At 41.0% G+C, this 12,325-nt stretch overlaps 1 protein-coding gene across 6 annotated transcripts in view; it reads right to left on the bottom strand.

Moving 5' to 3' along the window:
* Positions 1-236: 236 nt before the first annotated feature.
* The window catches only part of DYNC1I1 (dynein cytoplasmic 1 intermediate chain 1), a 193,937-nt gene continuing 181,848 nt past the window's right edge, over positions 237-12,325 (bottom strand). For all 6 annotated transcript variants that reach the window (XM_055806306.1, XM_055806309.1, XM_055806308.1 and 3 more), the window contains one exon: positions 237-1,227. In XM_055806306.1, the coding sequence (XP_055662281.1) occupies positions 1,117-1,227 (111 nt within the window). In that variant the 3' untranslated portion in view covers positions 237-1,116. The remainder of the gene's footprint in view (positions 1,228-12,325) is intronic.

The raw sequence follows: 12,325 nt of genomic DNA on the forward strand, positions 1-12,325 counted from the left end.
AAATCAAACCTAGAAGCTGACATGGATTAGTGTCTGCTCATGTAAAATCTGTAGCAGGATCTGATGCATGCAAGTCCATTACTGGCCAGTCCCCATAGCTGAAGGTATCTATTTACATAGCAGCTGCATGAGCATTCTGCGAGTCAGGGCAGTCACATTTTCCCAGTGCCTCGCCAGTGACCGGTAATGAACATGCTGAGCACTGCTGGCAAGGAAAGATTAACCACACGGCGACAGAACGGGCTTGATAGATTTTATTGGCAATGCTAGTGTCATACTCGGGAACCACAACCCTTTGTCAGACTGTTAGTGTTAACTTGCATGACAAGTATCAGTGACCAACTGTATTTGAAATATAGTTAAAGTGCCTAGAAATAATAGGCATCTTAAAAAAAAAAAAAACAAACCAAAAAAAAGAAAGGAAACTCATTCCATCCACTCAAGCCAACCTTTATAGATCTTACATCTGAAGCACAACTGATGTACTGTAATTGTTACGTGGACTTGACTGTAACCTCTACAGCAGCACACAGACAATGCAGTTCGCTCATTATGCACATGCTTTAGGATCGTTTATTTTAATGCTTTCAAATAAATATGTTCCATGCAGCACACCGCAATAAATAAGGAGCAGCAACTTTCGTATAGTACATCCATTCATAATGTAAGTCACCATGTGAAACACCACATCTAAAGTCTTTGGCCCAGTCCCATACAGTGAAGCACACCACATCTGCACATAATCATATCTGGCTTCATATGGATTTAATAGGACTATGCCAGAAGGGCAATGTGAGCACAAGTTTAACCAGGGGTTCCTAGCTATTAAATACAGCTACTAAGTAGTTAAAAGGCAACAACTAAACCCATAAAGGGTTGATTTGTCTTTTCTTTCTTACTTTTCAGACAGAAATATAAAGTATGAAAATGCTCTGGATATTTTCAGCCTTGTGTAAAGCAGCGTGATTAATACGGAATACTTTGAGCAATACTGGCACGTACACTGGCATCAAAAGCCACGGCAAGACTGACTCTGACACTGAACACCGGCATACTCGGCGGGGGAAAGCTGCTGTTCTGGCGACGGCAGGCGCTGCCCCTGCCTCTTCCCCTCCTCTAGGCTGAGAGCTCCACTGCCCCGTCCTCTTCGCTGTCTGCCCGGTTGGCACGGATTTCCACCAGGGTCCGAGCAAAGCGGGTCCATTCGTCGTTGTGCGGAACAGCCAGCTGGGGGAGAAACCGACAGGGAATTAAAAGACGGCGTGGGGAGATGGGCTCTCCCGCTGGCCCACAATCGAGGCACTTTCTTTGCGGAGAGCTCCTGTTGCCATCAGCATGGTTGTGCCGGTGGAGCACCAAGGCATGGGCCTCTCCAGCCCACCCTGCGCCGGTTACACTGTGACGTGCTGCCCAGTTCCCAGGACGCAACTGGGAGCTTCCCATTCAGTACCAGCTAGAAGGAGCTTTTACAGTCACTGCCAGAGAAAACAGCTTTATCTGCGTGATTTTAAGGAAACGTTTCTTGCCAGAGTGCTGCTGCAAAGTCTACCCCTGGCTTAAAGTATTTCAGATTTTCCATCTCTACAAGAATATACACGTACGTTTAACTTCACACACGTGGGCTGGCCATTTGAGGTCGGTGAGGCCACGCCTGAGTGTAATTGTTTGCAGGACCGAGGTCGATGTGCACAAGGTAACAGAGCTTTTACAACACTGCACTGAAACTGTTTTCCTGAAGTTCATTAAAGCTCTGAATAGTAAAATAAATATATTGTGTTATTTACCCTCCTCTATGTTAAGGAATTCATAATTACAAGAAATGCATTATAATGGAAATGTTATACCAACTGGGTACTATGTTACTGGTCTGATTTTTTATATCATTGTGCAAGACCCATTTCCATTTAATACCATTGATGTTTCTAATGAAGAGATCTTGAACATTAGGCTTCAAGAGGGACATGTAATCTAAATAGCTAAACTTCCAGACAAAACCCTTTACTGCTATGGCAAAATAATACTGCAGTCATTTCCAGCTGGATCCAATACTACAATTTCTGGAAGATAATGCAAGCTGGGATTGAGATAATTAAAAAAAAAAAACAAAAAACAAGCAAGCAGTTTTCTCTAACTTTGTTTTCACTAACTCAAATTCCAGAAAAACAGCAACAAGCATCCAGATGAACCATGCACATTTTTACTGCCCTCTTGAAGCCCTGTCATCACGTCCTGAATATAATATGAAAAAAATAACTGTTTCAAGATACTATGCAGTGCTTGGTACTGAAGAAGGTGACTGTTTGGAAACAACAGGGCATATACCAAACTGCTGTCTGCCTCAGCAAATGGATGCCTTTAGACCAAAGAACAAGTATGACCTTAGCTAATCCAGTCTGTGGTACTCAATATTCAGTCTGTACTGATCGATCTCTTTTGCAACACCACCAAAAATGCCATGCAGATGGCCGGCTAAGTATGCCAGGAATGGAGACCAGCGTTGCAGGAGTAAATCATATGAGACAGCTGTTTCACGCTTACACACACAGATGTGGGTTTGCTGTGGTCTTCATTTGAAAGACAGCCCTGTTCTTTCAAAGACAGCAGAAGGAAATGTAACACCAGAAGGGAGGGCAGCGCACCAGCACACAAGTACCCACAGCATGGGTTTGGTCATAGCCACACACCTATACAAGCTGCTGTATAGTAAGTCAAGGGACAGTGCGGACATCCTTCTATCAGAGGTGCAACCAAAACCAGCTGGATAGCAATTTCCCTGTTACTATCGCTTGTGTCCTGAAAGATTTTATTTCTTGCGATGCGTACAGCACTATCATTTATCAGACGCTTGAATGAAAACATGAAAGGTGTCTCACTTCTTTCAAGTAGTAAAATCATTGAAGTGTGACAATATCCTAGGCAAAGGACTTACTGAGTTTAATAAAGCCTGGTTTCTCCTTGTCTTTTAAAGTCCTAAACAACATTATATTGTATTATGGCTGAAGAAGACAATATGTCACTCTAAAGAAAAACATTACATATTGAGATAACTTAATTTCCTTTACTCCACAGCACAGCTACAGACAAATAAAACTGAAGTCCAACCTGTTAAAACAAATTGGTATCTCAAACTTAAGAGTCTCCCCACAAACGTATGTATTACATGCACTACTGTTAGTTGACAGTGTCAGCAAGACCTGGGCTGGTTTTAATGACTCAGTTCACAAAACAATTAATGATGGAAGTGAATACCTTTAGCACAGAGATGAAAACATTCAGTGGCCATACACAATCTGATTCCTTAGAACTTCTTATTTCACCTTATTTAACCTCAAGCACGGCATCATGCTTTCAACGAGGGGCCAATCCTGCTAACAGACTGTTAGTAGAATAAACCTCTCTTAATATAAATTCCCCAGGGATGCAGAGGGAAACCTTGGTAATAATGAAGTCAAAAGGAAAAACTGACTTTTATTCCCACCCTCCTACTTCCTTCTGTCAAAGCCCTAGTACTGAACCACTATAGTTGTACAGCAAAAGACCACAAATAAAAACAAAAGCATCCACAAATTCCAACTCAAATTCTCGTCTGAATTCATGCTCTCCTTCCAGTCATTTTCCATTCAAGTTCCTTCAGCCAGGCACACTGACACCCACAAACGTTGGAGGTCTGGGTCTATCTGTGGAATCTCCGTTTCAGCTTCTCTGCGTAAGTTTTCTCTATAAATACCAGGGCAGGGGTGGAAGAAATGAGGAGGTACTTCACAGAGGAAGGGCAGAGGTTTAGAGCAATCTGGGTGTTCCTCACTGGTCCGGCGTTTTTACCATTTTTCTGTCCACTTCCAGTTACTACAAAGCAGCACACGTTGAGTACCAGCAGTCATGGTGTCGACGTAGGGTAGAGATGTTCACCAAAGCATAATAACTTAATATGTTAACATTTGGGTTAGAAGGTTATTTGAATGAACTGACACTAAGGTATGGAGCAGAACAAGAAAATAAATGCTCTTAGGTGTTCTCCTTTGATCCCTTCACAATGGAAGGTAAGTGCCACGCACATCTAATTAATTGACTTAATTACGCTGCTTTAACTTAAATAAAGTTAACTTAAATAAACTTAATAAAGGTTGCGTCAGATAGCAATTCTAATGAGGAAAACCAGTATTATCGAAGCAAGGTGGTGACTTTAGCCAAACTTTGTTAAGCTGTTGGAAGAGGGGTACTTTTATCTTCTCTTTGGCTTTTAAAATATCAAAAGAGCTCAGGCTGCAAGCCTACCAACCTGCAAGTGTGACTACAAGTTCATGCATCCACATAAACCTGCTTCTGCTTGTGAAGTTACACATGCTCATCTGGTTACAGGAGTGAGAATTTAGCACAGGAAAACATCTTCTCAAGATGTTAGGATGGTGACCCATTTGTAATTGGGTAAAGCTTTAACTCAGGACAATTGGTGTCTCTCATTTAAAAAAAAAAATAAATGTTTTCTTTATATCACTATCAACTTTTTAGTCTCCCCCCCATTCGCTTTCATAAAACATTCTTCCAAAAGCACTCAATACCTGTGAGCGTCTGAAAGTGCATGATCAATAATGTATAATAAATAACAAAGAAATGCAACATACTAAATACTAGGCACATTTAAGATTTTGTCATTTAAACTAGTTCACAACCTGTTTTTCTTGCCGATATTAAAAAATTGATTTACGTGATGCAAACCCTCAGCACTGATTCTTCCGCCATCTTCACTACTATGAAATTGGGTAAGAAAAGATAACCCTGCAGCACGCTCCTCCTGGCTAAACGGCGCAGCCAGCTAGCACAGCTGGCAAAGGGGCGCCTCCCTGGGCAGCCCTCCCAGCCAGCAGCCTTCGGACCCCCACGCCAAGTGAGCTCAGCTGAGCCCCCGCACTGAGCCTGGCTGTGCTGCACGCAAGGGCTGATACGCCGCAGCCACCGTTCATGCTATGCACCGCAGAGGTGGATCGGTAATGTCAGCTGTCCCAGCGCCAGTCTCCAGATAGTAACACTAAACAGATTCCGGCCTATTCCGGTGAGGCATTACAGTTATCAGTTTATCTTATTATAGATTAACAACATTATAGCTATGTGAATCTCTCGGTCTGTGCTCCTGCCATCCACCATACGTACATACACCAAGGGAAGGCAACTCTTGACTGGACAGAACAGAAATACAAATACAAATAGAAAGTGAGATGATGGGATGCAACAGTGAAAGGATTGTAAAGTAGGAGCAGAGATCTCCCTGTCCTTTTCTTCTTCCCACCTACTAGAGGTGGCTGGTTCCTGGCCAGGTAGAAGCCCCTCGTCTCTAGTATCATTCCTCACTCTCTTCTTTTTTGGGTGACCATGTGTTGAGCTGTGCTTTCAAGACTGGAGAGGAGCTGAACAACATCCAGATTTGGAAGGCAGGGATCTGCCTGGCTGGGCCACATAGGTCAGCCACAGTAGGCCCCCCCTGTTCATTTTTCAGAGTCATGGGGTTACAGCGGATTTTGAAGCAACGAGGCTTGTAAAGCTTAAAGGTAATATTGTTCAACTTGTGCCTATTCTCCACTGTAGGTAAAGGATAAAATGAGCAGACCCAAGGGAAATGACTGCCAGGATCTTCCTGACAAGCACCTGGCTTTGCCTTGCCCGTGTGTCACAATTCTATGTGATTTATGCAGGGCACAGCAAAACTGTATCTCATGGTGCCACCACAGAGCACTTAGATTTTTGAAGAAGCTTCTCTGTGTTTCCTGGGTTGATCACCCTAGCCAGGCACTTCACTTACCTGTTACCTTTCTAGCCCTGAAGCACCAACAGACGCCCCCCTCAGCGCTAGTACTGACCAAGGAGATGGTTTATGCACCCTGGTATGACAGTGACAGAGCCCCCTGCCCCCCAGGGCTCGCCAGGTCGCAGTTGCAGGTAGCAGCATGAATGTGAGCTTCACCACAAACCGCCTCCTCCATCTTCTTGTCAAGGCAGATACTTCCTCTGTGTACAGAGCTTCCAATCCATATACCAGGGATCCTACAAACACAAACTGTATTTCCCGCATTCTCCCAGAAACTGTACTATTAGCAACTTTACTGAACACTACTACTCTTAAAACCGCAAGAGAGAACTCAGGACAAGGAGATGCTCTGACCAGACAACTCTCAATGCTGCCATTTGTGTCAGCTAGTGCTGGGCTCCCCCAGCAAACAGAAATGCAACAAAAAACCCCAATGCCTGAAGACAAAAATCAACATAAATTTCATTTTCAGATCATTTAACACCTTCAAGTAACATTTGCTCTTTTAAGTTATGTCTATTAAGAAAAAGAAAAAGGGATTATTTTGAGACAAAGAAAAAAAAAACCCAAACCACAGCTTTGAATGTGCCTTTTAAAGGAATCTATCCAGAAGGCTGAAATAAGATATTACAACATATTTCAAGATTTTCATATATTCCTCTCCTATCCATCTTTTTTATGGCTGAGAGTGTTTCAGCTCAATTTGTCCAAATCTCTGTATAGCTTCAGTTTCCCTGAAAAACCACTTTCCAGCAAATGAATTATTCATTGAGGATATTTCACTTTATTCCTGGCTTCTTGCCTTCCCTGGAGCCTGTAAATCTTTGGGATGGGAGCGGACCAACTCTTCCTGCCTTCATCCCTCCAACACTCTTGTCCAGCACAGCTCTCCTCTGAGGGCTGGGGACTCTCCCAAGGAGATAAAATGCAATTGCAGCAGCAGCAGCAGCAGCCACTTCCACTTTGGAAAAACCACTGTCCCATAGACTCAAAGGGAGCCCAGTCATCAATGTTCATCCTATGGCATTTCCTTTTAATGACTGTACGTCACGGGTCACTCTGCCTGTCACTGAGACACTGGTTCATAACCTGCAGCGCTGATCACTGGTGAAAGTATCATGCAATCCCAATCACTAGGTTAATAATAATTTGTTCGCTTGTTTTCCCTGGAGTTTAGATGCCTCAAAGCAAAAACAGCCATGGGAAGAACTTCCTCAGCATTGTCTCCGACTGTGGGGTTATTCTGAAGGGGCAAATTTTTCCAACCAGAACAGTTTATAAGCGCTTCTAACACACACATCCCGTGGACACAGGTGTAAAAGGAGAATCTGAAAATGAACCGTTACACCACGACTTGGAATGACCTGCCAAAGTATGTGGTCTGCAGCCGGCCTGCACAACTGTATTGCCACACACTGTTTTCAATTAGACATTTGCAGACGAGCCTGCATGGTGGTCCAAGATACACTCTAAGGGTGACAGCGGTTCCCGATTCAAAAACCTGTGACCCATTCAAACACATTTCGTAGAAGTACAATGCATTCTTAGTTTTGTATATAGAAAACCTTGTTCTGATATAGGTTGCTGGGTTTCTATAGCTAGTCACTGTGCTCCTGAAGATAAGAGATGTTCTGATTAACACGCATCTTTTATTAGCTGCATTTGGGTTTGCTGCTGTTTGGAGGTAAAGGCTGACCTTATTTTAGACAACCCTGTTTACTTGTCTCCGCTTCAACACAACCATATTTGCAAAAAAATCTCATACCCAGCAGGGAAAACAAAATATGAAAATTAATGCTCCTCTCATCTCTAAAATACTCTGTTGCTATTATAACTTTTGAGAAGGGCAATCTAAACACTCTTTGAAGAGATAGCTAATTAAAGCTTAGAAAATATTCAGATTAATTTGAGTTTCTGGAAAATAGCAAGTCTGGTAAACTAACTTTAATGACTAAAATCTCAGACTTCACACCAAGTTATTTGTGTATGTGGTTTATCACTATTTTTATATTCTTTCAATTTAATAGCATCATCAAATAAATGTAGCTTCAGGCAAATATAATTTTAACTATTTTCCCTAAGAAGAATTTTTGTCAACCTATATTGTCTGTATCACCCTCTAAAATTAAGTGCTGTATAGAAAATAAATGTGCTGCAAATACTTTGTGTGATGAATTAACATCTGAATGCAGCTATGACAACACAGGTAAAAATATTTTTAACGATGACACAACATAACTACTTCAGTTTGATGTCTTCTAAAAAGTAGAACAGACAATTGGTCTAATTTTCTGGGTAAAAGAGCACTTCCAGAATGAGGACTGTAATATTTACAAATGAAACCCAAGAATTACAGTTCCGCTTTAAGCAACTGATCCTATCTTCTGGAGTTCAACAGATGTTTTATCACTACCACTGATAGGAAAATAGATATGTAAATGTAAATATTAAGTATCTTGACAAGCACACATACAGCAGGCAAGCATGCACCTATTCTGGCCCTGGTCTTGCCCCCCAGAATCAATTACAGACTGCCTTTAATTTTTCTCTCAACCTATATGGATTTTTTTTCCCTGAAAAAGCCTATATTTTTCCAGGCAACACCCTATGCCACACACATGGATGGAAACAAAGTGGGAGGTAATACGCAACGAAATGGCCACCAAAGTAACCAAGAGCACCCTTTTCACATAACTATAGTACCACTGTATTTAACTCTTGGGAGAGCTGATCATCGCCGTTAACAATGGATGAAACCACTGGCAGGAACTCAAACCCCACATACTGCATGCAGATGATTTTAATAAGATACAGTGTTTAGACCACAAAGGATACACTCCAGAGTAGCTCTATATATATTTGTTTACTTAATTGAAGGGGTGGAATACCATAGGCAGCCTAAATATTGCATTTATTCTATGCGCAGCAGTCAATCTAGTGTCACAGACACAGTATACACCACCCTTCTATGAAGTTAATTACTTAGCCCTCATCTAGATTAATGTCTGTTGTGATTTATTTCTTTGCAATTCACCAGCAGGGCCTGATTTAAGTAGCGCTGCCATAGTAAAAAGAAGACAAAATATTAGCTTATATGACAAAAAACCCTTAATCTCAAACAGAAACTGAATCCATTTTCAGCACACTTCAACTTTTTCTCCCAAGGAGAACAGTAGCTGCTGAATTATTACATAGTTGATGGTAAATTATGTTTTGAATACCAAGCAAACAATGGTGTTATTTTAATAATTTATATGTAATGTGCAAAGATACACTGTATAAAGGGCCTACATAGGAACTCAAGCATTTGAATGCCCATTAATTCTTTTCTAAACTTAGCCCTGTCTGCAGCAGTCATCTTGATGCCAGCCTAACAGGAGAACAGACTAAAATGTAGTCCATAAATTATACATACATGACATACAAATGCATGTTAACAGAACATTAAGACTGCAGACTGTAACACTTCAAAGATAGGAAATGTCAGAGTTAAGGCTAACTCCCTCAATTTGAGCATGTTATTAATTTTGTGTAATGATATGTCTTTAATCTTAAAAAAAAAAAAAAGTAAAAAAAAAGTAAGAAACAACAAAACCTGTGCTGGAAGCAAATACCAATTATGGAAAACTTCAGCCTGAAGGATTAAAACTTGATAGTGTGTATGGGAAAGAAAACAAGGAAGTGGAAAGTATCTTTAATTGTAGACAATGCTTCAGTTCCACCTATAATATCAGAGTTGGCTCAGGCTCTCCCGAGTTAACCAGAAAGAATGATGTCAAAGTTATCAGATTATGCTTCCCTTAATTAATGTATCAAAATGCTGCACTTGATATTGAATACAGAGGATAAAATAGTGAATAATCACCAGTCATTTTGAAAGCGATGACTGAAAGGTGAAATTCAGATTACTTTTGTTTCCTTGGATTTGTTTTAAAAACACAAATGTTAAGCTATAAGCTCAGCCTGTTGTTAAGCACACCAGACTGCTTTCACCAGTCACATTGTGGGGATCCTCCCCTACGGATCTCCTTAAGTGATACTTTCAAAGGCAGATATATTGGCCTGTTCAAGTCCTTGGAAACAAAGAGACACTTAATATAATTGATCAGCTGTGGGAGCAGAAAGGGCATCTACCATGCTTCAGAAAAACTAACAATTTTGCTTCAAAAGAGGCAGTGCCCTAAGCAGCAAAGTTCTTGCAGTTCCTACCTTTCCAATGCTTTAGTAATGCCATCAGTTTACAGGTTGATTAAGAAAACCAGTCAGGGACGCTGTCATTCATCTCCAATGGGGGTCTCAGTCCTGCTTTGACTGCCATTTCTCAAAAGTCATTGAAAACTACCGTAATTTTTTTTTTGCGTGAGTTTCAGGACATTTAATGCTCAGAGCTAAGGGATCAGGAGATTCCTCCTCTACCAAATTATGTTATCAGTTCTCATCGTCGTACTAGAAAGCAAAAAAATACCATATGGATCAAAACCAGAAGGTAAAGGAGCCTTCAACATACTGGTCTCTCCAATATCTACCTTTTTTTTTTTTTTTTTTTTTTTTTTTAACTGCAACTACATCGATTGGAAGAACTGTCCCATCACTTTTACTTGAAATACTACAGCTTCAGCCTGTGGGGTAGCTGCGCTGGCAAAGGTGGCTCCCTGGAAGTTCAGCTGAGTGAAAGACTATTGCCTCAGGGAAGAAATAAATCATGGTGTCTTGAGCTCACCTTGCTTCCTTCCTGAGCTAAGTCAACCATGTCCATGACATGATTCAGGCCAGGAAATCTGTCAGAACAGGAACTGTAGATGACTTCTGCCATGGCTTTCTGGCTCCCTGTTGGCAAACTGGCTCTCACCAAAGTGCCTTGTAAACTACTCAAAGATTTTGGTTTGCAGGAGAGCTGCTGTCTTCCCTGAGATCTTGCACGCATCTCATTACCTACAAAAGCTCACATGAAATAGCAGTGGGGTTTGTTTTGTTGTTTGGTGGTGGTTTTTTTTTTTTCATTTCAGACATAGACTTTTTCATCACTCTAGGCAGTGGAGGATATCTTTCACTTTTAAATTAAACACTGAACATAGAATTTTAGCTGCCAAATAGGATGTATTAAGGCTCAGTTACCCTCAGCTGATATTTTAGTTTAACCATTACTTTTCAAGTCAAGAATTAAATATTTTTTCATGTTCAAAATACAGACCATTTTGTAAACCATAAAGGAAGATTGAAAATGGAGTTAAGGATTCCCAAAATGAAAATTGCTACTGACCACAGAAGCATCATGAAGAAAATTAATTATACAAAGCAGCTCTTGTTTCAGCACAATGATAACATATGAATTTCAACGAAATTTGCAGGTTGCTGCACACAAACTAAGCTTAAAATAAATTTTGCATTTGGTACTTTGCCCCTTCCATAGTCTCTGTTACTTAGAAGTTATGAACTTTTTTTAAGTAACGCTTCTTTTTACATTAGAAAGAGGGTAAAAACTTTCAGAGAAAAGATCACCCAACAGACTAACTAGATATTTAAAATGCATACTCCATGAAACTATTAACATGCATTGCCTTCAGCGCTGTCACCCACCAGTGTCCCAGGATGCAGGGTCAGGATGGGGCAGACCAGCTAAGCACTCACTTAGCTTCCACTGCCTCACCTACAACTACCATGGAAAGCCTGGACCCAGATTATTCTTTCCACTGACCCTCTTGAAAGGTTTTCAGGAGCAGCAGTAACTAAGGAGCTGGTAGTGAAGCCATTGGTAGTGCCGGTGAGCTAAACATACAGTAGATGGATCAGTATGTCTAACCTGAAGCCTGCCTTTCTTCTTTCTCTCTTACCCTTTACAGCGTTTTCCAGCTCAGGAGGAAAATCCCAGCAGGAAGATTTGTCACATATAGCTCTCCCTTCTGCCCCTCCTGCAGACTTTACTGTGCAGAAAGGGAATGATCTCTTACAGCTTCTCTTCTGCTGCTCTCATCACTTCGTTATCTGAGTGCCTTCTAATAGTGCATTAAGCTACATGATTAACTCCTGTCACATGTGGCTTGTTCTCTCTGATCCTCTCTGCAGGGGGAGGATCTGGGCCTTTGCAAGGGAAAAGGAAACATACGTTGGCTTTAAAAGTAGTGTGCAAATGAATAAAAAGGACTGGAGCCAGATTTTTGTTGGTTGGTCGACTGGTTTTCTTAAGCTTGTTATTTCATATGATGAGGAGTTGAGGAATTCTTATAAAAGATATTTCTATCACATTGGAAACTCATGTCTTTTTACCCCATGAAATTCTCTGGGGAGACAGTAAGCTGTCTCTGGAGAACTACTGACATATTCCATCACAAGCAACTGGAAGGTAAGGATAAAGAATCAATTGAGTTTTTAGGATGACTACTTAACCCTCCCACCTCCTCTTTCTGTCTGTATTCACTAATGCCCATTTTATTCCACTGTCTAACCAACAAATGAGAGGAAGAGTATCTTTGTTAAAAGTCTGGCACTTCCTCCTTCAGTTTTAACAAGTAATATTCCAGTAGTAAA

The sequence above is a fragment of the Falco peregrinus genome, chromosome 5 (genome assembly GCF_023634155.1).
Source record: "Falco peregrinus isolate bFalPer1 chromosome 5, bFalPer1.pri, whole genome shotgun sequence".
Classification (NCBI taxonomy): domain Eukaryota; kingdom Metazoa; phylum Chordata; class Aves; order Falconiformes; family Falconidae; genus Falco; species Falco peregrinus.